Here is a 27,630-nt window from a genome sequence, read left to right as displayed (position 1 = left end):
TGGTTTCGTTGTTTTGCACCATTCCATTAATTAGGAAAGGTTTCGTTTATCTGTATTTTGACTTTCGAAAGCGGACAGGAAGTGGCGTAAAATTCCAAAATAAGACGCAACTGTTAACAAACACCATTATTTCTAAACAGTGAAGAATACGTCTTGTGATTTATATAGTCTCATACATAAAATACACATGTTTGTTGGTTTACACATTATTTTAGCTTATGTTTTGCGGAAATTATTATATCTAAAGTTTTATTTTGACAGCAGATACTGAAAATGAAACCTATGGGTCCCAGCCAGCAATCAAATAGTAAATAATTTACTTTTATTATAAAAATTGATATATATGTATAGGTATGTAAAACCCACATGATAACTGTTGATCGACATTTGACGGGGTATGAACAAGAAAGTAGGGAGCTACACGTTGAATTAAGAAAATATCGTATGTGGCGACATGAAAGACGTCACTTCCGTTTCCAGGAAGATGGCTGCTCACCCGGATCGCGGAGTTCCTCTAAGTACTGTAAGTACACGAAAAGCGTATTCGTTACAGTGTCCTCCACAAATATCAGCACTTTTTAAAAAGCGCGTTGTTTTATTCTTTGGAATATGTGTAAATGTGTAAACCGAATTCTTCTGGCAGTACGAATAAAACTGTTATACATTTATTCAGCCTTTCTGGACTCAACTAATCAATTGATGTACGAGTTTATTACAGTAAAGCAAGCTTACATCAACAAAATATGTACAAATAGATATTATAGTTTCGGGTATACCAAATGTGTCAAACTGTGTTGTAATTACATCCGGCCACCGGCACTGTTAGAAGAGTACCATTATCAATATCACATGTAGGATGCAATTAACAACCATTCATAATAAGGATGCCAAAGTCAGACTCAAGGTCAAAATAATTATACTGTTCACAATTAAAAACGATAGCACTGTAAGTATTACACTCCATCTGTACTAAATAACACAGAAAAGAGGCATAACACAGTCAAAGTGATTGTTTTAACCGCAGCAAAGCATGCTGGGAAATGCATGATTGTCCCATTCCACAGCTGGAAACCCTTCACAGAGGTTGACATCCCTGGACTTCACGGTGAAACTTCAATGGTGGAGCAGCTGGGACGTGTCTTAACGTTTGTCTCTGTTGTTTTGCTCCTCTTCACGCAGCTTTCTCCTAAGTTTCTTCATACCAATTCCACCAGCCATACCTGGCCCTTCAGTGCCATCGCCGAGCTCATCGGTGAGTCCCCCAACACGTTTAAAGGTGTCGTATTGTACCTGTATTTTTTAAATATTGGTGATCCATTCATCATTTCATTTTAAAATGTACTGTAAATATTCCTATTTCAACCTATTGTTTATTTCCCTAGTCATCCATGACTATTATTTTTGTGTTTCATCCAATCAACAATTGACATTTTTGCCTCTTTTGATATCTTACAACGAAAACCAGTGCAGAGATGAGTGTAGAGCGTGCATAAGAACAATAATCAACCAATTAATCGTTGGCAATTATTAGTAACACACACATAGCAATCGCAGATGCATTCACTGTCTTTGGCTTGCATCCATTTTTGAAAATTCATTCGTTCATTTTCTACCGCTTTTTCCTCACGAGAGTCACGGGGGTGCTGGAGCCTATCCCAGCTGTCTTTGGGCGAGAGGCGGGGTACACCCTGGACTGGTGGCCAGCCAACCACAGGGCAAATATAGCGCGCAGACCTCACAGCTAGGAGACCAGGGTTCAATTCCACCCTCGGCCATCGCTGTGTGGAGTTTGCATGTTCTCCCCGTGCATGCGTGGGTTTTCTCCCACATTCCAAAAACATGCTAGGTTAATTAGCCACTCCAAATTGTCCATAGGTATGAATGTGAGTGTGAATGGTTGTTTGTCTATATGTGCCCTGGGATTGGCTGGCCACCAGTCCAGGGTGTACCCCGCCTCTCGCCCCAAGACAGCTGGGATAGGCTCCAGCACCCCCGCCACCCTCGTGAGGAAAAGCGGTAGAAAATGAATGAATGAATGAAAACGCTGTTACCGCACTCATTTTCATTCGAATAAAGTTTTATGGACTTTTAATACTTAGTTTGTCTGTTGACGTCAGAGTGATGCTAATTTTGAAACTATCCATGTATAGTGAATGAATTTGTTGTACGGCAGGGGTGTTCAAAGTGTGACCCGAGAGCACATTTGTGGTCTGTGACTGTACATTCCAAAAATATTATTTAACAAGAAGAAGACAAAATTTTATGAGAATAATGTTGTCATATTATGGGGAAAAAGAATGTAATTTTAGTAGCATAGAGTTCATATTTGCCATCATATTACAAGAAGAATGATTATTGAAGAAGAATGTTGAAATATTTGAAAATGATTCATTATTTAATAATAGAGACAAAAAATTATTATGACACTTTTGCTATTTGCCATCAGTTGTACCCGCCTGTGGTGCCATTGCAAAAAAAAAAAACGCACCAAAAAAAGCGGTGGCGCTACCATTGTGTGCTAAGGGCGTTCTTGTAACGCAAGCTAATCATATCATAACTGAGCACGCTGGCACCATGACTGCCTATCACGGTCTTCCATCTCGTGGTTTGGGTCTTTGCCACTTTTGCACAAAAACATGTGTCAGCAGTCATGAGGGAAGAAGACAAACAGGAGGAGGATGTGAAATCATTTTGCGAAATGCCGCAGCTCCCTCTGTGGTTTAACACCCCCCCCCACCCTCCACCCCGCTTCACACACCCCCCACACCACGGGCCACACGTCCCCAGCGACACGTTATAAAAATGTAATTTTTCATCTGGAGTTTGGTTTTGGACGGCGCTGTTGCTGTTATTAGCGCAACGATGCATCTGTTATATAACTAACATGTTGCAATCTTTTAGCCTCTATAACGCACTTCTCTTTTAGTCTCAAAGCAATTCTTACTGTTTTTTTTTTTTACAGACAATGCCTGTGATCCAGATGTCCAGGCCAAACAGTTCTGGATCGATAAAACGGTCATCAAAGGACACGAATGCCTCACTTTCATGGATAATGGAAACGGTCTGGATCATGAGGCTATGCATAAAATGCTCAGGTAAACACACTTCAATGTCATAATAATAATAATAATAATAAAAAATAACCATTGAGGTCCCTAATTAGCAGGGGGTCAACAAAACCTGGCATTAACGCTTTATAGGGCAAGTAACCATATATGGCAGGGGTGGGCAAACTACGGCCCGGGGGCCACATCCGGCCCGCCAAGTGTTTGAATACGGCCCGCCCAATCTTTCCAAAGTATTTCATTTAAAGTCAACATACAACCTGGCATCATGGCCTGAGCCAACCTTTTGATGGTTGTATCAATTTCGTTGTTTGACATGGTCTGTTGTTTACAAAGTGCTCCTGAAAAAAGAGACACAAGCACATAATAATAATAATTAAAATAATAATTATTATATTATTATTATAACTATTATGATTATTATATTTATTATATTAATGCTAATTATTTTATTAATTATATATAATAATATTGTTATATTTGCATATTTTACATAATAATAATATAATAATTATTATTTTAATTTTATTGTAATTATTATAATATTTTATTATTTTTAAAATATTTAAATATAAATATAAAATAATAAATAATAATAGCAGATTGCATGACAATTTTACAGATACAATAATACCAGGTGGACTGTTACGTGTAAAATATATAGTCTGCCCCCCCGGAAATTTTGTTATATCAATGCGGCCCGCGAGTCAAAAAGTTTGCCCACCCCTGATATATGGTAACTTAAAAAACAGGGTTTCCCCATGTCTCAGCAAGGCAACAGAGTCATGTGACTTTCTCATGTCAATCAGCCAAGATCAGACAATGTCACAGGAAGTGACATCATGCGCTGTGATCAATCAGGAGTGAGCCAGAGAGTATCAAACTTCCTTCTTCTTCCTTCTATAAAGGGTTAACAACTGTGGCTGTAGGCAACCACCGAATGCCTATTTACTAACTCCACAAGAGTCACTTAAAAAAAAAAAAAATGACAGCAGAGAAAGTAATGGTCCAATTAGAAAGGTAGAAAAGTGTTTAAAGCTTCCATCTTTGTATTTTCAAGCTTCGGTTACAGTGACAAAGTTGCCGTGAACGGCATCGAGCCGATTGGAATGTATGGCAACGGTTTCAAATCTGGATCCATGCGTCTCGGGAAAGACGCCATCGTTTTTTCCAAGTCCAAGGACGCCTCGTGCGTCGGGATGATCTCTCAAACATACCTGGAAGAGATTAACGCCCAACAGATCATTGTGCCCATTGCCTGCTTTGATCACACTGGCAAGAAAAACAATATCCTTTGTTGCTATTTTTATGCGCTAATGTGGACAAAACACGCAAATATGTCATTTATATTTCAAGTTATGTCCTTGACGTTCCACTTTACTGCATGTCAGAGAAGAGCACAAAGCCAGTCTGCGGGACATCTTGCGCTACTCTCCTTTCAAGATGGAATCAGACCTGCTCTTGGAGATCAGCGCCATTAGCTCCACCTGGTCCAGCGTGACGACCGGCACGCGGATCATCATCTGGAACCTCCGCAGGTGTGTCTTTAGCCAACAGAAAAGGGGACAGATTACGGAGTTTGGGTCTCTGGAATGCCTGCTGAACTATCTAGTGAGAAACTACACAACCCGGTCTTAGCTAGCTTAGTTAGCTGCCTATGGCAGAGAATCATACAGCAAGACGCAACAATCTGGCTGGCTAACATCATTTTTTTTTTTTATTATTTGCTTCTCAATTATTTTCTGTCAAGTCCCTCTAAGTCCCCCCCCCCACCCCCCCTCCACTATTTGAGAAGCACTGCGCCTACCTATGGACAATTTGGAGTGGCCAATTAACCTAGCATGTTTTGGAAAGTGGGAGGAACCAAACATAAACATTCCAAAAAATGTAAATATTATTTATGTCTTAATTGTTTATGCCTTATATGTATTATTATCTGTTATGTTTACTATAAATGTGTGTAAGAGTGACTATAGGGGTGTTATTTCATGTTGAGAGGTCTCTAATAATGTTCATTCATTCATTTTCTACCGCTTATCCTCATGAGGGTGGCGGGGGGTGCTGGAGCCTATCCCAGCTGTCTTGGGGCGAGAGGCGGGGTCCACCCTGGGCTGGTGGCCAGCCAATCCCAGGGCACATATAGACAAACAACCATTCACACTCACATTCATACCTATGGACAATTTGGAGTGGCCAATTAACCTAGCATGTTACATTGAAGCAAGTGGCGGGCCGGATTCAAACGCCTGGTGGGCCGAATGTGGCCCCCGGGCCGTAGTTTGCCCACCCCTGGCTTACACCATTCTATCTCTTACGTGTCTGTCGCAGGACATCCACTGGCACATTAGAGTTTGATTTCCAGAAAGATCGTTACGATATCCAAATACCATCCGATGTCTACGAAGCGTTGAACCAGCCTTTTGAGAGAATCCCATCACATGTACCCGAGAGTGTGTACTCGCTTAGGGTAAGAAAACTTTTCATGTATTCATTTCTCTCATATTGTATTCTTATTTTTTTTAATATGGTGATGCTGTGCGACTGCTTTATTGGTGTGATATGAATATTTTCAATGTGTGCAGGCATACTGCAGTATTCTGTATCTGAAGCCTCGCATGCAAGTCGTCATACGAGGTCAGAAGGTGAAAACCCAACTGATCGCCAAGAGTCTGGCGAAGAGCGAAACGGACCGCTACAAGCCCAACTTCCTTGTATCCTTTATTTATTAAACCACGATGCTCTTCTTCTTTGGTTTTCCTTGTGCGACACTGTCATGTTGTGTTATGTTTTACCTTCCTTAACTTCCGTCATAGAACAAACGAGTGCCCATTATTTTTGGCTACAACACCAAAAGCAAAGACCATTACGGCATCATGATGTACCACAAGAACCGTCTCATCAAAGCCTACGAGCGTATAGGCTGCCAGCTCAAGGTGAGATCTTGTTCAGAACAGTGAAGACATCGCATACACGAATATACGGTCACACCCTCGTCACATCACGGTTCAAATTTTCAGTTTTTCAAACATATATTCATACGTCGTGCTGTTTTGCAGTTGAATACAACCTCTTCTTGGTCAAAAACATGCACATTGAACAAATTGTTACATCATCAACATTAACACGGATTTATTTCCCTTTTCTGTGCGTTCTAACCAGAGAAAACGAGTTCAAATGTGCAAGCAAATAATGCACAATTTTGAAGCTAAGCCCTAACAAAAAAACTGTGTTTAATTTACACTGACCCGTATCGATATTGTTATTGTAGCAGCCAACACAAAGTACTGTATTTTCTGGACTCTCAGTCGCACAAGGCTGAAAATGCATAATTAGGTAGAAAAAATCATACATAAGTCGCTCCGGTGTATAAGTCGCACAAGGTCCAAAATGCATAATTAGGTAGGAAAAAAAACATACATAAGTCGCACTGGAGTATAAGTCGCACAAGGCCAAAAATGCATAATTAAGTAGAAAAAAAACATACATAAGTCGCACAAGGCCTACAATGCATAATTAGGTAGAAAAAAACATACATAAGTAGCTGTGGAGTATAAGTCGCACAAGGCCAAAAATGCATAATTAGGTAGAAAAAAAAACATACATAAGTCGCTCTGGAGTATAAGTCGCACAAGGCCTAAAATGCATAATTAGGTAGAAAAAAAACATACATAAGACCCTCCAGAGTATAAGTCGCACAAGGGCCAAAATGCATAATTAGGTAGAAAAAAAACATACATAAGTTGCTCTAGAGTATAAGTCGCACAAGGTCAAAAATGCATAATTAAGTAGAAAAAACATACATACGTAGCTCCGGAGTATAAGTCGCACAAGGTCCAAAATGCATAATTAGGTAGAAAAAACCATACATAAGTCGCACTGGAGTATAAGTCGCACAAGGCCAAAAATGCATAATTAAGTAGAAAAAAAACATACATAAGTCGCTCCGGAGTACAAGACGCACAAGGCCAAAAATGCATAATTAAGTAGAAAAAAAACATACATAAGTCGCTCCGGAGTACAAGACGCACAAGGCCAAAAATGCATAATTAGGTAGAAAAAAAACATACATAAGTCGCTCTGGAGTATAAGTTGCACAAGGCCAAAAATGCATAATTAGGTAGAAAAAAAAACATACATAAGTCGCTCTGGAGTATAAGTCGCACAAGGCCTAAAATGCATAATTAGGTAGAAAAAAAAACATACATAAGTAGCTGTGGAGTATAAGTCGCACAAGGCCGAAAATGCAAAATTAGGTAGAAAAAAAACATACATAAGTTGCACTGGAGTATAAGTCGCACAAGGTCCAAAATGCATAATTAGGTAGAAAAAAAACATACATAAGTCGCTCAGGAGTATAATTCGCACATGGTCCAAAATGCATAATTAGGTAGAAAAAAACATACATAAGTCGCTCCGGAGTATAAGTCGCACAAGGTCCAAAATGCATAATTAGGTAGAAAAAAAAACATACATAAGTAGCTGTGGAGTATAAGTCGCACAAGGCCAAAAATGCATAATTAGGTAGAAAAAAACATACATAAGTCGCTCAGGAGTATAATTCGCACATGGTCCAAAATGCATAATTAGGTAGAAAAAAACATACATAAGTAGCTCTGGACTTTAAGTTGCACAAGGCCAAAAATGCATAATTAGGTAGAATAAAACATACATAAGTCGCACAAGGTCCAAAATGCATAATTAAGATCTGGCCCCCCCGGCTGACACGTCTGACAAGTCTGACACGTGCACTGTTGAGCTTTTTTGGCTAGCGTTTTTGCTATGGAGAATCTTTGACTTTCGTTTTATCAGTAGGTCATTAATCATGCTTCCGTTTGAATGTATGACCGTATGACTTCAATTATGACACATAAAAAAGAAGAAGAACGTCCATTGTTGCATGGACTGATGTGTGTTACCTCTTGGCATATTACAGCCCAACAACAAAGGTGTCGGCGTCATCGGTGTCATCGAGTGCAACTTCCTCGAGCCTACACACAACAAACAAAGCTTTATTGAGAATGACAAATACAGGTAAATGGCGTCTGTGATTCATTTAAATGTGATCAGCTTGTGCCACTTTTAAGATCATTATCTGCGGTTCCATTTTTACAGGAAAACTATGAACAGTTTGGCCTCCAAACTAGATGACTACTGTAATCAAATCCGCTTCAAAATGGCTACGGACATGCCAGGCAGCAGCGTGGAAGATATCTGGTTGGTGTTCCTCCAATGGGCTACGTTTGACGTTTGAATAACCTTCAAGTCCTCTGAAAGGTGTCCCTTTTGTGCAACAGTAAGCGTCCAGATCAGACGTGGGTGCAGTGTGACAGTTGCCAGAAATGGCGCAAACTCCCCGACGGTATCGACTGCAGCAGGCTGCCCGACAGTTGGTTCTGTCACATGAATCCCGAACCTCAGTTCAGGTAATCATTGTACTGTGGTATCATGAAGATAGCCACTAATTGTGGTGGGAAACGGCTATTAGCGACCGGCTAATAGCTCCCTGTATGCTCCATGACTTGCACCAAATTATAGTCATAGTATGCATAAGGCTAAAAATACGCAATTAGCTAAAAATGTCATCCAATACTTCTCTACAAGAGAGGAGAAATATGATCTCAGGGAAGAAGTACATTTGAAACACTTCTATGCTAGGACTACGTTATGCTAGCCATAGCATTTCAGTATGTGGAATCAAACTATGGAATGGATTGAGTAAGGGAATCAAACAATGCACAACGATGAGCCAATTGAAGAAACAATACAAGCAGTTGATGTTTGCTAAATCCAAGGATGAAGAGTCTTGAACCAGTCATGATGTGCTATATATATCACTATATTGACACGCACTATGGTACACATTATGGCTAGTACTTCGGTACGTGACAAAAAAATAAAAAATACAAATAAAAAAAAATTCAAAAATATTTAAAAAAAAATTCAAAAATATATATTAAAAAAAACTTGTATGGTCATGTCACCTCCTACTTCGGTGTGTGACAAAAAATAAAAAAAAATGTAAATTTAAAATAAAATAAAAAAAACTTAAACTATATTAGGAAAGCAGGAAGTGAACAAATGTAACAGTTAGTGATTGTAAAAGTACCAGATGGAGGGGTAGGATTTAATAAGCTTTGCTTCTTCCTACTCCTTTTGGACATGTGGAACTGGGAACTGATTATGGGACGCACTCATTCAGTCTGGCTCAGCGGTTTGATTCCTGCCTCTAATACATCCATTGGTTCTGTTGCCGCTGTGAAGTGGTTAATAAAACACCATGTTGTCAAAGAGCGCTTTGTTTTACTCTTTGCCATTTTCTTTTGCACTCCAAATTGTTGTAAAGTATGAAATTAACAGCCTCACTTCAATTATCAAGTAGTTCCGTTGAAGCCCCCTTACTGTTTGTGGTTTAGATAAATGCCCTGGTTATATTTCAAGCATTTACAGTATTATGATTTTCATGCAAAGTCCAGAAAAAAACACCTCATCAATACATTCATCTTTTTAATAGTGTAACTTTTTTCTTGTTACATTCCTCTCTTGCTGTCTTGATTTAAGTTGGGAACTTGATGAGAAAGAAAGTACGCCATCTAAAATGTCGACACGTGTTTTATGTCCTCGAGTGTTTCAGCTGCATCGGTCACATTTGTTGTAAACATTTTACAGCCTGAATCCCTGAACTGTTAAAACCTGCCCTTTAGTTGTCCTGCTGTAAATTCCTTCCATTCACATTCATGTGAATTACTGTTGTTTTTGGTCTGTAAACCCCCCCCACTCCCCACCCCCCCCCCCCCAAATATAGCACAGTACTGAGTCAATTCAAAGTTTGTAGCCATTCGTTTCACCTCCATGTATTTCTTTTTACCAGGAACTGTGAGGTTGAGGAGGAGCCCGAAGACTCCGACGACGACCAGCCGTCGTATCGAAAAACCTACAAGCAAAAGTAACAAAATGACTTCAAAATGTGTAAACCGGTCATTGTTCTGCCCTTTAGCTCTGTCTTTTGTGTGTTACAGAGCAAAGGAGGACAAACGGAATCTACAGAGAGTCAAAGTGAGTCCACACTTTTGATTTCAACTATTCTGGCACGTCTTTCAGTTTCACTTGTGTGACTTCCGCCCATTTTTCTGCCCGCCAAAATTTTTCAGCCAAATTTTTTTAAACCAAAAGTTTGCCCGCCCCTGTGATAGGTGCAGATTCTGAAAGATCCAGAAAGCTTTCTGTGCTGGTTATTTCTGGTTATTGTGTGTAGCTGCTCTCAAGGAGTCCACAACTCAATACAATAGATCCACTTTAAATAAAACTCCTGTTCGTGTGTGTCACAGTAAAGTGACATTTTAGTGTTGGACACCCCTGGTTTAGATGCTAGGTGCAAATGCTAATATTTAATCTTATCTGCAGATCAGCCGTTCCTTGTCTACTACGACTTTTAAAGGCGTGACACAACAAGAGGCGAGGTTCGCCCCACCGGTGACCACCGTCCTTTCACCTTCTGGTAAGGAAAAGGTGTTCATATCATTCAGGCCACTGAAAATAAAATGTTCTCGTCTTGCTAGCTTGCAGCCCCTCCGGTAGCAGTGGCCTTCCGCGTATTTCAAGCGTGTGCTCCCTGTCGACACCTCCCTCAATGTAGGATTCCTTTGCTTGAAGTTCATTCAGTTTGGCTGTAGTCTCTGCATAATAAGTTATTGTGATTTGTGTGTACTGTAGGGGAAAAAGAGGGAAGTCCGCCGAGACACAAAGTACACCAAAAAGGCCAAGAGTGAGCGCCCCGGGAGATGGGAGCCCACTGAGGTCTGCTGCAGTTCCCTCAGGTGGGAATAACGAGTCTTTCAGTACTCCCAAGCCCAAAACGTTGGTTACTGATTCAAGTGACTTGAAGACCGGAATCGAGCGAAATGCAGCTCATGTCGGCAACGGATCAAACACTGCAGGAATCGTTTTTTCCACTGTACCACCCCCCCAGATTGTGCACGCTGTCACCCAGACAGATCCACCAGAAGTAATGGTGAAAAAGGAGAACATGGAGGAACTTCACCAAACAGACGAGTGCAGCATTCAGCAAAGAATCGGACAAAAAAGTAACGGAGAGACTCCCAGCCGGAATAACGCCCATCAGACGGAGCAAAATATATATTGTGTGGACAGTGATGATGATGTAATCTTCCAGTCCGTTCATTGGCGCTTGGATGCACCTGGTCAAGCTGTGAAGCTCGAGGAACATTGTGAGGCCGGTGTGGATTCCGACCAATCAAGCCAGACGGGGCGGCCAAAAGACTATAAAAGCTGGTTTGAAAAGGCCAGACAAAACATTCATCAGCTCGTTAGCAGCAGAGCTCATTTACTGAAAGCTGACGACACCAAAGCCAGGACCGCCAGCGGCGACGAGGAGGAGGACGAGGAGGAGGAGGAGGAGGAGGAGGTGGACGCCATCACCAGGCAGGTGGACTCTCTAGTCCGGGAGCTGGATCAAAGAACCAGGGAGAGGGATCAACTGAGGGCACAGGTCAGTGTTGGGATTCCTTCCTTCCTTCATTCCTTCATTCCTTCGTTCCTTCCTTCCTTCATTCCTTCCTTCCTTCCTTCATTTGTTCCTTCCTTCATTCCTTCATTCCTTCATTCCTTCATTCCTTCATTCCTTCGTTCCTTCGTTCCTTCGTTCCTTCCTTCCTTCCTTCCTTCATTCCTTCCTTCCTTCCTTCATTTGTTACTTCCTTCATTCCTTCCTTCCTTCATTCCTTCATTCCTTCATTCCTTCATTCCTTCATTCCTTCATTCCTTCATTCCTTCATTCCTTCATTCCTTCATTCCTTCATTCGTTCCTTGCTTCCTTGCTTCCTTGCTTCCTTGCTTCCTTGCTTCCTTGCTTCCTTGCTTGCTTGCTTGCTTGCTTCCTTGCTTGCTTGCTTGCTTCCTTCCTTGCTTCCTTGCTTCCTTCTTTGCTTCCTTGCTTCCTTGCTTCCTTGCTTCCTTCCTTGCTTCCTTGCTTCCTTCCTTGCTTCCTTTTTTCCTTCCTTGCTTCCTTCTTTCCTCCCTTGCTTGCTTGCTTCCTTGCTTCCTTCCTTGCTCCCTTCCTTGCTTCCTTCTTTGCTTCCTTGCTTCCTTCCTTCCTTCCTTGCTTCCATTTTTCCTTCCTTGCTTCCTTGCTTCCTTCTTTGCTTCCTTGCTTCCTTTTTTCCTTCCTTGCTTCCTTGCTTCCTTTTTTCCTTCCTTGCTTCCTTGCTTCCTTTTTTCCTTCCTTGCTTCCTTTTTTCCTTTCTTGCTTGCTTGCTTGCTTCCTTGCTTCCTTCCTTGCTCCCTTCCTTGCTTCCTTCCTTGCTTTCTTGCTTGCTTCCTTCCTTGCTTCCTTCCTTGCTTTCTTGCTTGCTTCCTTGCTTGCTTCTTTGCTTCCTTGCTTCCTTCCTTGCTTCCTTCTTTCCTTCATTGCTTCCTTCTTTCCTTTGTTGCTTCCTTCTTTCCTTCCTTGCTTCCTTCCTTCCTTCCTTCCTTCATTCATTCATTCATTCATTCACTCTCTACCGCTTATCCTCATGAGGGTTGCAGGGGTGCCGGAGCCTATCCCAGCTGTCTTGGGGCGAGAGGCGGGGTCCACCCTGGACTGGTGGCCAGCCAATCCCAGGGCACATATAGACAAACAACCATTCACACTCACATTCATACCTATGGACAATTTGGAGTGGCTAATTAACCTAGCATGTTTTTGGAATGTGGGAGGAAACCGGAGTACCCGGAGAAAACCCACGCATGCACGTGGAGAACATGCAAACTCCACACAGAGAAGCCCGAGGGTGGAATCGAACTCCACCCTCTCCTAGCTGCGAGGCCTGAGCGCTAACCACTCGTCCAACGTGCAGGCTTGGGATGAATGTTTGACTACATTGCCTTAATCCACTAAAGATAAGCGTTAGAAAATGAATGAATAATTCAAGAAGACGGCATTTTGGTTGGAACATTACGTAATACGTAACATTACGTAATATGCAACAAACACTTTTGCGGCGTTGTCAGCCTGTTGTCTCACCCCTGCCGTATCCTGTCCCCATCTTCCTGTCCTCCATCAGTTGGACAATCTAGAGGGGGAGAAGGCCAGCCTTTCATTCCAGTGTGAGGAGTTGAGGATGAGGCTGCAGCAGCTCACAGAGCAAACACAGCACCGTGGGGGCAGCAGCGCACTGCAGAATAATACTTGTACTACACGGACGGAGAACAGATCTTCAGCTCCGGATGCGTACAAAAGGTTAGCGGTAAAAAAACATCGGTTTGCAGTCAAGTGTGTGTGTGTGTGTGTGTTGTGCTTGTGTAATTGTTTTTTCTCCACTTCTGTGTCTGTTTTCTCTCAGTTTGATTGAGCTACGTCACAACATCGGACGCCTTCTTGTCAACTTTGTGCCTTTCCTGGACCTGGGCCAAGTCAATTACGAGTGTAGCGTCATTGATGAGATGCTGGAACAAGTTGTCTCTGATGACAAGTCTTCGAACTGGATTAAAGCCTCGTGCTCAAACTGTACTCCGAGGTAGTACAGATTGTGGCAAATTGGTCACGTTTTTTAACACGGACATGCAATAGTTGTGTCTTTTTTTTTTGTATTTTTTTTATCATGTCTTAATTTCAAAGCCTGGACAAATCTGGACTTGGTAAAATACAATTATGATGATTTCATACAGGCTTTCTTTGCACCTCAATGCAAAGAAAATAACGCGGTCAACAACTTGATGTTGTTTGTAGGTTTTAGGGGAAGGATCATGGCGGCTGGCTATGCGACAGTAAAGTGTGGTTGCGCAATAAAAGGCACTCCAAACGACACTGTCTTACAAACAACGCCTGTTTTCCCCTTGGCTTTGGTTTTCTAATCGTCCGAACAAATACAGTTCCTCATAGAGGTACAACCCACCCATTACAGCAGGGGTGGGCAAACTACGGCCCAGGGGCCACATGCGGCCCACCAAGTGTTTGAATCCGGCCCGCCAGTTGCTTTCTGTAGTATTTCAGTATTTCAACTTTTAACATACAAACTGGCAACATGACTTGCAAGTTGGATGTCTTATTTTGTAAAAAAAAAAAAAAAAATTGTAAAATTAAATTATAGTTTAAATGTTTAAAGTGCTCCTGAAAAAAAGGGACATGAGAACATTCAGCTGATAATGAAATAATGTCATAACTTTGTCACAAAACAAGCAGCCTAGCTTTTGCCTTCACATAATAGCCCTGTGTAATTTTTCCATAAGATGTCACATTCACGTAAAGAAGGGGTGGGCAAACTACGTCCCGGGGGCCACATGCGGCCCACCAAGCGTTTGAATCCAGCCCGCCAGTTGCTTTCTAAGTAGTTCAACTTTTAACATACAAACTGGCAACATGACTTGCAAGTCGGATGTCTTATTTAGTAAAAAAAAAAAAAAAAAAAATTAAAATTTAATGACATAATTTGATGTGGTCTGATGTTTAAAGTGCTGCTGGAAAAAAGGAACATTAGAACATACAGCTGATAGTATAACACTTTTCAGATAAAATTAGATGAATAATTCAAAGTAAATTATAAGCATAAAATTGTGTGTGTTTGTGTGTGTGTTAGTGTGTTAAATATATGTTCTGGCCCCCCAGACAATTTTGTTAACTCAATGCGGCCCACAAGTCAAAATATTTGCCCACCCCTGCATTACAGGATATATTCTCTATGGACAGTACTTTAAAGTAGTAGTGTCCAGCTTGTATAGCAGTATACATTTACTATCCTCTGCTAGTTGAAGGTATTTGCTCAATTGTGCTAGCTAAAGATATAAGCTAAAACCAACACAAAGATGCCTTGATTCCGCCGCGAACAAACAAAAGCAGAAACACCATTCAAGTAAGGGCAGTGGCAAATGTGATTGGTCCAGGACTCCAGCCTCAGGACTCCAGCCTCGAGTGTATAAAAGACCGGGCAGGAAAAGGAAGGGTGCTTTTTTGCAGCTGTGCTGTAATAAGACCCGCTTACTTGTAGGCATACAGGGACTGCAGATAAACCCGGACGTCTGTATTAGGTATTGTTGTCAGGAATAAATAATCTGGTTCTCATTCTATAATTCGGTTCTTTAAAATTCTCTTATCCTCTATTCGAAACCCACGTAGAGTCCTCAGGGGGAGGATTTCTACATCGTAAAAAAGTCCGTACACGGCCATTATTGTGTAAAACGCTGCCAATACGAGTGAGCAATTTGTGTCAATATTTAATGTGAGCACCATTGTCATCTAGCACCGCTTTAATCCTCTCGGGCTTGGAATTTTACTGGAATTCCACACCCAAGTTACTGGAATCCGCTTCCGCTTCTCCGTGATGACATCTGTGGTGCTGCTGCACCTTCTTTTCGCTTGTGAATGCCGTACGGGTGCTGATCAGATCTGGAGGAGACACACTTGGCCACTGCATCACCTTCAGCTTGACAATGTTTTTTTTTTGGGGGGGGGGCTCCTTTTCAAGCCTTGCCCCCATTTTGTTTCCAAATGTCACAGCACATGTTGGAATCCATGTTTACCCTCAATGAACCACAGCTCCACCAGTTCCTGGAGAACTCTTGCATCCCCATGCAGAACGGGACAAAACCAGCAAATGAAATATCTTCACTTGTGTTCCCGGCTATTTAGACATGAGTGGATGTGTTTTAGCTTATTGTCAGTGGATAGTAAATCAATACCACTGTACAAGCTGTACCCTGACTACTCTAAAGTATAGCCAAGTTTTATTTCTACAGTATTGCCCAATAGTATTGACAATTATGAAAATGGTTGCTGTTATGTTGGTATGTTTTGTCTTTTTGCTTTGTTTCAAATAGACACTTTTGGTCTTCAATAGGTGGACCGTGTGCCAGTTCCAGACTCTATATGACCTATTAGATAATTACCTATTGATGTTGTGGGCTATTAACTTTTTAAATGCGTTACATTTGCCACGGGATCGGTTCCTATGCCCCAAAGAACATAAGACCCTGTTTGCGAGGACCGCAATCTCTTTATAGACCCAATGAGATAATATTGCCCCTGCCAATGGAAAGTATGCCTAACAATAGAATATAGTGAAACAGCCCGCGGAAAGTACCTACCCACTGCGCTCTAAATATGGCGCAGCAATAAGCTTGTTACTTTTGTATTAATCTACAGAATGTATGCCGTAATCCTTTCTAGCATTAGCAACGGAAATAGCATTACAAACTATGTCGCTGTTGACAGTTGTGTCATTCAAAGCCAGACTCAATACATTTGGTGCAGTTCAACCTACAGCTAATGTGATATGATTCTTTACATTGGTAAAGTAGTACAATATTTAGTCAATAGATGGCACCACAACAGTACAGTGCATAACTATCTGGGACATTCCTTAGTATTTCTCACAAGTTGTTTATTCTTAGATGAAGTCAAACTTTTCTTAAAAGTCAAGTCTGCTTTTTGAGTTGACTTTTTGCACCGATCCTGTTCCAAACTTGCACATGATTAGCCCACTTTGGTCATAAATCTGTTCAAATTTGTCATGAGGTCAAAGGTTAATGAATTAATTGCAAACATGCATGTCTTTTCGCTGTAGATTAGTCACATTTACCAACATGAATGGATTGGGTCCCCTCAAAGCATCCCCGCTGTGACTGATGTGTTTTTTAATGTGGTAATGGAGCAGTGATCATGTGCACATATGAAGACAGCACTGGTGTTTCTAATCTGCCAAGTCAAACCACTGGGAAGGGGTGGGAACAAAACAATGGCTTTATTGTTACGGCTGCCAAAGGGGCTTGTTTTTCCTCCTTTCCGTCTCACTGTTTGTCTGTTACCTCAAAAGATATTTAACAGGCCTCGGCGAAAATATGCGCAAAGAGCAACTGTTTGCACTTTTGTGCGAATGCAGTTCCAACTTTATTAGCGCCACAAAAAAAGGAGGCAGCTGTTTTGTGCAGTTTCTGACACGTGCTGTAAAAGTTTAGTGCACATTTTTGTGAATGTCATTAACCCACCATACGTAGAATCCACTATTGTATGTGACTTGTATATTTGGACCACTTGACGCCAACTCCATGATAATGATTGCAAATTTAAATTTAACAACATTCAAGTGTCAGTGTGACTGTAAAACTGACACCAAGGCCTTGGACTTCCAATACCAGGATATTTTTATCTTGTGAATATATTATAACACCAGCGACATTATTAAAAAAACAATACATACAATTAACAAAACTATAAATTAATGTAATATTATTTTCTAAACACTTTTAGTGCTGAAATGTATACACGCTTCCTGTTTTCCCTCGAGCGTCAATACGTCATAGTGCCCACGTGAGTGCGCAAGGCATGCAGGGAAATGTAGTAGTCGCTGAAATGGAAATTTCCAACGTATCGCACTAAGGGGAGTGAGTGGAAATTTACTCAGCTTCCCTCCCCCAGTAATATGCGGAGCTGTGTCAGCCTTGCAGGATGTTTTGATGAAAGTCAACCGTTCTGTTAGCCTTGTTATCTCCCACTGCCGTGCTCTTCTTTTTTTTTAACGATTAGGGGAATGTGATGAAGATATAAGGCCTGTCCTACATTACCTATATTGTGTTCAAGTCATGCACTGTAATATGCGGTAATATTATGCTGGAATTTTCCGTTATAGCAAGTATGAAAGGCAGTGTTATGTTGCAACCACATACAATGATGATGATGACACAATAGGTTCGGTATTGGGTAGTGTGGGGGACAATATGAGTGGCATGATGTGCTATCTTGGTGCATTGCAAGCAATCAATCCCTTTCGTGTTATTACCTTGCACAAATAAATTATAAATAAGTTTTGTAATTCACAATTGGTTTGCAATTACACACAAAATGTCTTATTCCGATTTAATGGTGCATGTTATTTTAAACATCCGATTAGTTCCCTAATCAGTCAATGACTTTATGGTACTTTCCATGATTCGCTTTACCTGTATGAAGCTCGTAGTACACAGTTCACTTTATAATGGTTTGCTTAAAGGTAATTATATTTTAGGGAATTATTATTGTTTTTAACGGTAGTTCTGTATTATTTTTCATCGTGTGTTATTTCATACAATTCAGTCTTTATACACGACCCCCTCCAAAAAGAAACAAGCATCCAGCAAAGGTGGGTGTGTCTCCGGAGATCAGCGAGTCTGGTTTTTATTCAGTGCAAAAAAAATAAAAAATAAAATAAAGGACAAAAAAAACTGAACGTGCACAAAGTTTATACAACACAACTTTCTAATTGCATATTTTTCTGTGCACTCAAACGCGTCACGGGTGAGCCACACGTGTGGGGCGTGGCGTAGTGTAGGTCTAGTAAAGTATAAGGAGGAGAGGCGCTTTGGCATCGCCACTAACATCATCCACAGAGACGCACAGCATCATAACGGGCTTTTTAGTTGACTTTCTTTTTTTTTTTATATAAACCGGGGAGGCGGCTTCTTTCTTCCAAAGGAGAGGTGCACTGGCTGCCGGAGGAGCGCTCTTCTTCACCATCTCCTCTCCGGGGGTGTGTTTACTTGTCGCCTTTAGCATCAAGACAAGGGCTGCTAACGCTAGCTTGGAAGGTACTAAATGTTTTTAGTGTTTGTTTGTAACTTGTGACTTGTGTAGCGTTTTTGCTACAAATGTACGCATTTGTGTTGGGGGAAAGTGTTTAAAAATAATGTGCCCTGACGTGTAACGTATAGATGTCATTTCCTGGTCGAAGTGTAGTCGCGTGTTTTTTTTTCTTCTGTCAAGCAGGCTAATTTTTCCTCTAAATATGTCAAATATTACTCTAACGCCAATGAATATATACAGCAGAAATTAATACATATGTATATGACTATATAGGTTTAATATAGACGTTATGACCGTGGAGGACTGATCTAGAACATTCTCAGCGTCGAATTAGGTGAGCTGTCGTGCTTTGCGATTTAAGTCAGTCGGCCACTTCTTCCAATGAATTAAAGCAGCCATTGTTCCACACGGCCTTGGTGTTGCCTTGCAACCTGCAACACTTTCTCCATGTTGTCAGAGGAGACAAGTGGAGTGGAGTGGAGTGGGGTGGTGTTGTTCAACCGGCGGCTCGCGGTCCCAAGTATGCTCGTGAATGACAAGCCTCGTGATATGTGGGTGGATACTTGATTAGCATACCATATAGGCTCTAAAATCGATTCTCAAATCCAAATATATAGATACTTTTTGAAGTAATGTGTATATATTTACAAGAACAGAAAATGGGAAATATACTACCAGTCAAAAGTTTTAGAACACTTTGGAGGAAAACTTACATTTTTAAGTGTTAAGATGGTCGTTATGTTTCAGTTTTTACCTTTGTACCATTTCAAGTTAATCATTTGAGTTGAACGACTTGAATTTCATTGAAAATTGTGCCTGTTTTATTATGCTTATTGTACTTTTCTGACGTATAAATGTTGTTAGAATGTTACATTCACGTGTTAAACGATGCCAAAGTTTCAGATAATGAGGTTTGCACATTTGGAAGTGAGCCATGAAAGAATTTAGGGATGGGTCTGAACGCACTGGCTCCCTGTCATCGGAATTCCTTATATGGGCATGCGTTGCAGGTAGGCCAGATAGGACAGGTCTGTCCTCCCCACAAAGTGGAGGAAGAATATATCGCTTCTTTTTTTTTTTTTTTTTTAAACAAACTCTCTTCAGTGCAATAGTAATTTATTGACGTCTCGAGTATGTGCGTGGGAACGACATAGCAACAGCGGTGTCACTGTTGCTAGGGAGCCATGTTTACCCCCTGACAACGTGAAATTAACAGGACGGAGATGTATGTCCAACCTACAATGTGAAAACTAACTTCGCCATATTTAAGAAGTAACACTTGATGCTAAGTTCGGTCAACTTGCTGGCTAAAGCTAGCATTATTATTATGTTATGTTAGCTGGATATTTGAATTGGGCGTCCTATTCACCGTATAAAGTATAATTTATTGTTTTACTCACCCGATTGATTGGACGATGTAGCCCATCAAAAACAGCCCCGTGTCGCGTGTCATAAACGTTGCACTAGTAAACCGTCAATCGTGTGATTGGTGCATCCACTTTGCACAAACCTCCTTTTTGCACAATTTCAGCCAAACTGTCCACACTTGAATGGATGAACATAAACACTTCTTGACCAATAAAGGCACCGGAAGTTAAAATAATGAACCATTCCGTGAGAATTGGAATGTGATAAGCGGTTCCCATTGATGGTTCAAAGCCCAACTCTAATGAAGGTAGAAATCTCGGTGTGGCGTTTCGCTTTCTAAAAACGTGTCAGTCAGAATAAGCTAGTTGAGTAGCCCTGGTGTAGAGCATACAAGCGTGCTGGCTATAAGTGGGGCATATATTTTCTTTTGTTGTGCCAGTATACCTTAATGCTCAGGAGCTTAGTTCATAGAAATAGAAGAGCGCTCTGGGTTTGGTGTCTTATTGCAGCAGCAGAAGAAAACCCGTAATACCTGGCCTAGCTCCAGGTTTTTTTTTCACTCCTGCAGGAAGTTGGTTGTTGGAAACACCTGACTCTGTGCATCCTGTAGCCATAAGATAGGACTAATAACATTTGATTAGTCAGCGAAAGTGAAGTTGGAGTCAAATGTTTTTGTAGCGGGCTAGTGCCAGTACGTTAAGGTACGTCACGGTGGTTCAGTGGAAAAAAACTCCACTCGATGCTCGCTTTTTACGGGAGTTACTTTCTGAGACCAGCAATGTGAATCCGTGAACAGCTCATATGTCTATTTTTGACAAAGCGATCGCATCTCCTCCGCTTCTAAACCCTCGTCTTAGCTCGATGACTGACAACTCCAGAACCCTCCGTCGCCTCGCGTCCTTATTAAGCTCATTTTAATGTATGCAATGTATCAGCTGTGAATACATGATCATGTAAGATGTAAGTCATTCATTCATTCATTTTCTACCGCTTATCCTCACGAGGGTCGCGGGTGTGCTGGAGCCTATCCCAGCTGTCTTGCGGCGAGAGGCGGGGTACACCCTGGACTGGTGGCCAGCCAATCACAGGGCATTTTATGTTATTTATATGTTATTTATTTATTTATTATTTCCATGTCTTTCCAAACATGCCATATAACACTTTGGAATATTTTCAAAATTATTTGCATGAAGATATTAACCAATCAACATATGACATATATGACAAATCCTGCATGGAAGTATCAAATGAAATGGGACTGTGTATATCTGCTTATATTTTTATTTCACTTTAAAACACTTTATAATAGTATAATAGTTGAGTGACTTACCGTGGTGTAAACAACTGCAGTTTCTTTTCGCAAGACAGAGCGACAGAGGGAGAGTGTTGCTCCGTGTGTGGGGGGGTGGGGCCAGGTACAGGAAGCAAGCTATAAATACTGTGTTTGTGTATATATATTATTATTATTAGCAAGTATGTCTGAAATATACACATTTATACTGTATTTAATCCAATTAAAAAGGATCTTTCATTCTAACAGTTGTTGAAATAATGCTATGAGACGGAAAAATAAGTTCATCTTCTATTGCAGTGAATGTAAAAAAAAATTATTGAAATGAGCCGAAGCCCTCCGAAGCGTTTACAAGTTCTCCTAATTTGCATATTTCTCCCTTCTCTTCTCAAAATCTCCTTCTCTCCTCACCAAAGTTTGCAACATCTGTCTTCTCTCACAAGACTGGACATGTCCTTCAACTGGACAATGTGTGAAGTGATCAACATAAGAAGTCTAAGTGCAGAAGGGAATGGAATGGCAATTAGTCTGTTCCACAAAGCCAAAGACGTTAACACAAAACATCTTTTTATAGTTTTACTATTATAATTGCACAAAACAATTCTAAATTCATATGAATGATGAATGAAAGGAATAAATGGCTTTTTAAGGTTACTTTTACCTTCATTGAATGGGGATTGTGGGCTGCACGGCGGTCGAGTGGTTAGCGTGCAGACCTCACAGCTAGGAGACCAGGGTTCAATTCCACCCTCGGGCATCTCTGTGTGGAGTTTGCATGTTCTCCCCGTGCATGCGTGGGTTTTCTCCGGGTACTCCGGTTTCCTCCCACATTCCAAAAACATGCTAGGTTAATTGGCGACTCCAAATTGCCCATAGGTATGAATGTGAGTGTGAATGGTTGTTTGTCTATATGTGCCCTGGGATTGGCTGGCCACCAGTCCAGGGTGTACCCCGCCTCTCGCCCCAAGACAGCTGGGATAGACTCCCCCGCGACCCTCATAAGGATAAGCGGTAGAAAATGGTCAGAGACGATGTGGCAGCGAGATCATTACGGACACCACCTTCGTGTTTTGCTATGAGTTATTTCTTGATTTCATTGATTTTGCTGCCAAATGTCTTTGCCTCACGTAATTGTTTTAATTGAAAAAGCGCAACATAAAAGTTGTTCAAGTGCAGAGTCCTTAGGTGCATCCTTTTTTTTTTTTTTGATGCGGGGGGTACAGAAAAAAATCTGGAAAATCAGACAGATCAAACCAATTTAATACTTAGCCCCGTGACTCTGATTACATTTAAAGTGGCATTAACACATTAATATGCATTGCAACATTAATGCAGCATTTGACCTGGTGGTAATTAATTCCAAGTGTGATGTTCCCCTTATGTAACTTAAAGGGATAGTTAGTATTTTTTTTTACCTGAAGTTGGATGATATTCCCATCGGTGGTTTCGTAAGCTGAGTTGTGGTCGGATTTTTGTGATGAAGAACGTAGAGTTTGGCGTCTCAAAACTATGTGTTCTCAAAAAATGCCTCCTCGAAAAAATGGCGAGCGATTGTGCAGCCTGGATTTTTTTGTGGTGCAAATGTATTAATTACTCTTTTGAACGCATATCGTACAGAGAAGCCAAACTCGTTACTTTGCCCCACCAACTAAACCGGAACTACGTTCCTCCTCACCGTAATCCGATCACAACTTGTTTATGGGATGAAGTGGGGGGTAAATCACCAGTGATGCACAACACCGCTGATAGGAATATCATACAACTCCATGGCAAAAAATCCAAACTATCCTTCTAACCATGTCCCAAACAAACGAACCATTTTCATGAGCATCTTCACTCTTCCAACAAAAATATCTAATGAGGTGTTTTTCTTTGCCTTTGCTGTCTTGCAGGAACAAAAACTGTAGACCACAACATCCTGTAAAAGTACGACAACCCGAGTACGGGTTGATAAGCCCATGTGATGCACTGCTAGTGAATTAGACCAGGCGGCGGATACCACAGCTTCCAACCAGACAGCAAACCAAAGCAGAGCATTTCTAGAATTTTCACTCCATTTTTACCGTGTTCCACCCAAGAAGTCTTTTTTCCCCCCCACTCATGAATAATGGGTCGAATGGAGGTGGCCGATATTGCCGTCGTAGCACTGTACTTCATCCTGGTGCTCGTCATCGGCTTTTTCGCCATGTGGAAAGCCAACCGCAGCACCGTGAGCGGATACTTCCTGGCCGGACGCTCCATGACGTGGATCGTGATCGGCGCGTCGCTCTTTGTGAGTAACATCGGCAGCGAACACTTCATCGGGCTGGCCGGATCCGGAGCAGCCAGCGGGTTTGCCGTGGGAGCGTGGGAGTTCAACGCCCTCCTGCTTCTGCAGCTGCTGGGCTGGGTCTTCATCCCCGTGTACATCCACTCGGGGGTCTTCACCATGCCCGAGTACCTGTCCAAGCGCTACGGCGGGAACCGACTCAAGGTCTACTTTGCCTTCCTGTCTGTGCTCCTCTACATTTTCACCAAGTTGTCTGTGGACTTGTACGCCGGCGCACTCTTCATCCAGGAGTCCCTCGGGTGGAACCTCTACGTGTCCATAGTCCTGCTCATCAGCATGACCGCCCTGCTCACCGTCACCGGCGGACTGGTGGCGGTTTTGTACACGGACGCCCTCCAGGCGGTATTGATGATCGGCGGAGCCTTAACGCTAACCATCATCAGCCTTATTAAAGTGGGCGGACTAGAAGGTGTGAGAACTAAGTACATGGAGGCCATCCCCAATGTGACTGCCATCGTGGCTGCTGGGAACTACACCTACTCCCCCTCCTGCCACATCCATCCCAAACCCGACTCGCTGCGCATCCTTCGCGGCCCTTTGGATGAGGACATTCCCTGGCCCGGGTTCATTCTGGGCCAAACCCCTGCCTCCATCTGGTACTGGTGTGCCGACCAGGTCATCGTCCAGAGAGTGCTCGCGGCAAAGAACATTGCCCACGCTAAGTGCTCCACACTCATGGCAGGGTTCCTCAAGATCCTTCCCATGTTTGTCATTGTCATCCCAGGCATGATCTCCCGGATCTTGTTTGCGGACGAGATCGCTTGTATCGGACCCGAGCACTGCATGGCCGTGTGCGGCTCTCAGGCGGGCTGCTCCAACATCGCATATCCTCGTCTGGTCATGGCGGTGATGCCCGTGGGACTCAGGGGCCTCATGATGGCAGTCATGATCGCTGCCCTGATGAGTGATCTGGACTCCATCTTTAACAGCGCGAGCACCATCTTCACGCTGGACATCTACCAGACTGCTCGGAAGACGGCGTCCCAACGTGAACTGCTCCTGGTGGGCCGCATGTTTGTGGTCTTAATGGTGGTCATCAGCATCGCTTGGGTTCCTGTCATCATCGAGATGCAAGGCGGCCAGACGTATCTTTACATCCAGGAGGTCGCTGGCTACCTCACTCCGCCAATCGCTGCCCTTTTCCTTCTTGGCGTCTTCTGGAAACGCTGCAACGAGAAAGGGGCGTTCTGGGGAGGCATGACCGGGTTCACTCTGGGGACCATACGACTCATCTTGGCTTTTATCTACCGACAGCCTCGTTGTGACCAGCCGGACACCCGCCCTTGGTTCATCATCAACATCCACTACATGTACGTGGCGGCGGGTCTCTTCTGGATCTCGGGACTGGTGGCGGTGGTGGTCAGTCTTCTCACTTCTCCGCCGGATGAGGAGCAGGTCCGCACCACAACGGTGTGGGGGCTACGCCACGTGGAAAAGGTGGCCAGCAAGGATCGAGAGCAGATGTACAGGCTGACGGAGAAGAGCCGCTGCAACGGCGACGGCGGCCTGCACAAAGATTTACCCGCCGATGTCAAAAAGGAGCGATGTCTGGACGGAGCCGATCTCAAACTCCTGGTCCCTTCCACAGACCACGACCCAGCGACCCCCAGCACCGAGGCGTCCCCTGCCACCACCCCGGCAGACAGATTCGGCAACGGGCAAGTCGAGATGGATGAAGAACGCGGCGGCGACGGCGGCGGCGGCAGCGAGACCAGCCGCTGCATTCGTGCGCTGGACTGGTTTTGTGGCTACAAGGAACCGTCGCAGAACACTCAGGACAAACTCTCCCAGGAGGACACGAGCGTCATAGCGGAGATGCTGCACGAGCCCCCTCGGGTCAAACTCCTGCTTAACTTGGGCTTGCTGTTGGTCTGCTCCGTGGGCGTCTTCATGTTCGTCTTTTTCTCACTTTAATCAAATAACCGGTGGGGGGGCTTCTAGGAAGGAAAACGGAGGAGAAAGCAGGGGGGTCAGGAGGTGTCCTGTTACAAACAGATGAATTTATTATATAGCTTTGAGAAGCTCTGTCTGTAATATTTACAGTTGTCTTTTGTAGCTCTCTAACAGGGATCTAAGCTTATTCTAATCATTTTTTTTGGAATGATTAAAGCTTCCCCACCAACAACAACAACAACGTACCAATTTTTTGGAGGACTTTACTCGGCACTTGCCTGTTCATTTTGTACAGCTCTCGTTGTTGTTAATCCTGCACTCTGAACATCTACTGGGATTTTTAGAAATCAATTGAATATTTGCCTTATTTGACATATGCACTTCTTTCTTTTTTTTGTGTCTTGTATTGTCGTGACAAACGTTCTGTGATTAATTTGTTCCTTCTGGTTTGACAGTGACTGTAAGCTTAGGTTCTGCTGTAGCATCCGTACATTTGTGGTATGATTAGTCGGGGTGTAACGGTACATGTATTCGTCATCAAGATTTTTCGGTATGGTACAGAGGATGATCCGGTTTCTACGCAGATCACATTCACATGAGGCTAGCGGGAGTCATATAGCTAGTGATAAAGTCTCCTGTTTGGGAACACCTTGCCTTCCCGGTGAAATACGTCAAGGGGCAACGACAAGCGCATGAAAGGAAAGTAGTATCGTTCGGTAGCGATCAGGACCGAGCGCTACAAGACAAATAAACTGAACCATTACCATTTAAGCTGTTTACACAAAAGCTGAGCAGGTTTTTCACTCTCGTACTATACCGAAAATGAAAGTGAAGCGAGGTACCGTGGTGGCCTCCCGTTATACCCCAAATGATAAGGCCACCAAAGTTGCGTTCTCAAGTTCATGCTGCTTAGAGCTTCCATTAGTAGGGGCGGTCCCTTTTTCCGTACTTCAGCCTGGATGTTTTGACTTGGTGTATTTCACAAACCAACCATCTCTTCTGTTTAAGGGACCATCATGACGTTTGAATCACCCCGTAGTGCAATTACTATTCAGTTTGGATGTCATCTTCTGGACATTTTTCTTTTCTTAAAATGGAAAGAAGCACAAAACTAGAATTTGAGATATTGAGTTTATACATCGTGTGGTACTTCTTTATCTGTTTGTGTTGTTAATGGTCTGTATTATTATTTTCCATTGTTATGTGTTACATTTGAAAACCAACAAAAAGCTTTTTCTTATGCACTGCTATAGCATCATAACAAAAAAAACAAAACAATACTCATGATTGTGTACCCATCTATATTTTCTGCATATCACGAGTGGTGCGTTTAGATGAGTTATTATGTCTGCTACATAATTCCTGACTCCTATCATATACCGAGTGTATCTACTGTGTCCGGATGTACGTTCAATGCACTGCGGTGCTCCATTATCATTTCAAGTGCATCTTTTTATACCACCTTTTACCAAATGTGTCTTAGTGTGACTTGCTAGACTGAAAAATAAGCTTATATATATATATATATATATGTTTATATATATATATATTACAGATATGTGTGCAGTGACATTTTGTTTAAGCCATCTGATTAAATCTAGAATTGCCGTGTTGTAGATTTCCATTTAGCTGCCTATTAATAATAAAAGCACCAGTTATTTGAATGGAACCAGTTCATTGTTTCCATGCGAGACAAAAAAAAAACGAGTAATAAAGAATCATTGTCGTTATTATTATTGTATTTTGTGACAGTGTTCAATTGTTTTTTTTTTTCCATCAGTCCATATGGTTGAATGACTGGAGGATCGATTGTTAAGAGTTACGATGTTATGGGAAAGAGCTTTAAAATTTTTCATTATTTTTTGAGCGGAAACATTGTTATTTTTATGGATTTTATTTGAAGAGATTTGAAATAAAGAATTGTGGAAACAAAAGATGTGTTTCATTGATTCAGGAATGGACATGGCATATTATATGGCATACGTAGGTCCCAAAATATAGTATTTTTCATCAATTTTAATGAAGTTTACGAGGTCCCACAATACTTTATTGTGTGCTGTCCATTTAGTTTTCACATATGCTTAACCACTTTGACATTTTCTTAACCACGCTTGTATATATTTCAAGAAAAGACCAT

At 42.1% G+C, this 27,630-nt stretch overlaps 2 protein-coding genes across 3 annotated transcripts; both read left to right on the top strand.

Annotated features, from left to right (window-relative positions):
* The first annotated feature begins 450 nt into the window (after nt 1-450).
* On the top strand, nt 451-13,867 carry morc3a (MORC family CW-type zinc finger 3a). The gene is made up of 18 exons (XM_058081283.1): nt 451-523; nt 1,180-1,252; nt 2,963-3,095; nt 4,126-4,352; nt 4,447-4,603; nt 5,394-5,532; nt 5,648-5,776; nt 5,879-5,998; nt 7,999-8,096; nt 8,178-8,279; nt 8,360-8,488; nt 9,934-10,008; nt 10,082-10,118; nt 10,467-10,560; nt 10,622-10,694; nt 10,776-11,571; nt 13,127-13,302; nt 13,406-13,867. Exons 1-18 carry the CDS (start codon nt 455-457, stop codon nt 13,581-13,583), a joined length of 2,805 nt encoding a protein of 934 aa, XP_057937266.1. The 5' UTR covers nt 451-454; the 3' UTR covers nt 13,584-13,867.
* A 4,481-nt stretch (nt 13,868-18,348) lies between these two features.
* Nucleotides 18,349-27,265, top strand: slc5a3b (solute carrier family 5 member 3b). 2 transcript variants are annotated; one of them, XM_058081286.1, is made up of 2 exons: nt 18,349-18,559; nt 23,164-27,265. In XM_058081286.1, the coding sequence occupies exon 2, from the start codon at nt 23,379-23,381 to the stop codon at nt 25,512-25,514; it is 2,136 nt and encodes a 711-aa protein (XP_057937269.1). In that variant the 5' UTR covers nt 18,349-18,559; nt 23,164-23,378; the 3' UTR covers nt 25,515-27,265. The 2 variants fall into 2 exon arrangements, with proteins under 2 accessions (XP_057937269.1, XP_057937267.1); XM_058081284.1 differs by having other exon boundaries at nt 18,350-18,617.
* The last annotated feature ends 365 nt before the right edge of the window (nt 27,266-27,630 follow it).

This window comes from Doryrhamphus excisus, chromosome 9, assembly GCF_030265055.1.
Source record: "Doryrhamphus excisus isolate RoL2022-K1 chromosome 9, RoL_Dexc_1.0, whole genome shotgun sequence".
NCBI classification, from domain to species: Eukaryota; Metazoa; Chordata; class Actinopteri; order Syngnathiformes; family Syngnathidae; genus Doryrhamphus; species Doryrhamphus excisus.
Note: the sequence above shows the minus strand (reverse complement) of the source record. Positions and strands in the feature narration are given on the sequence as shown.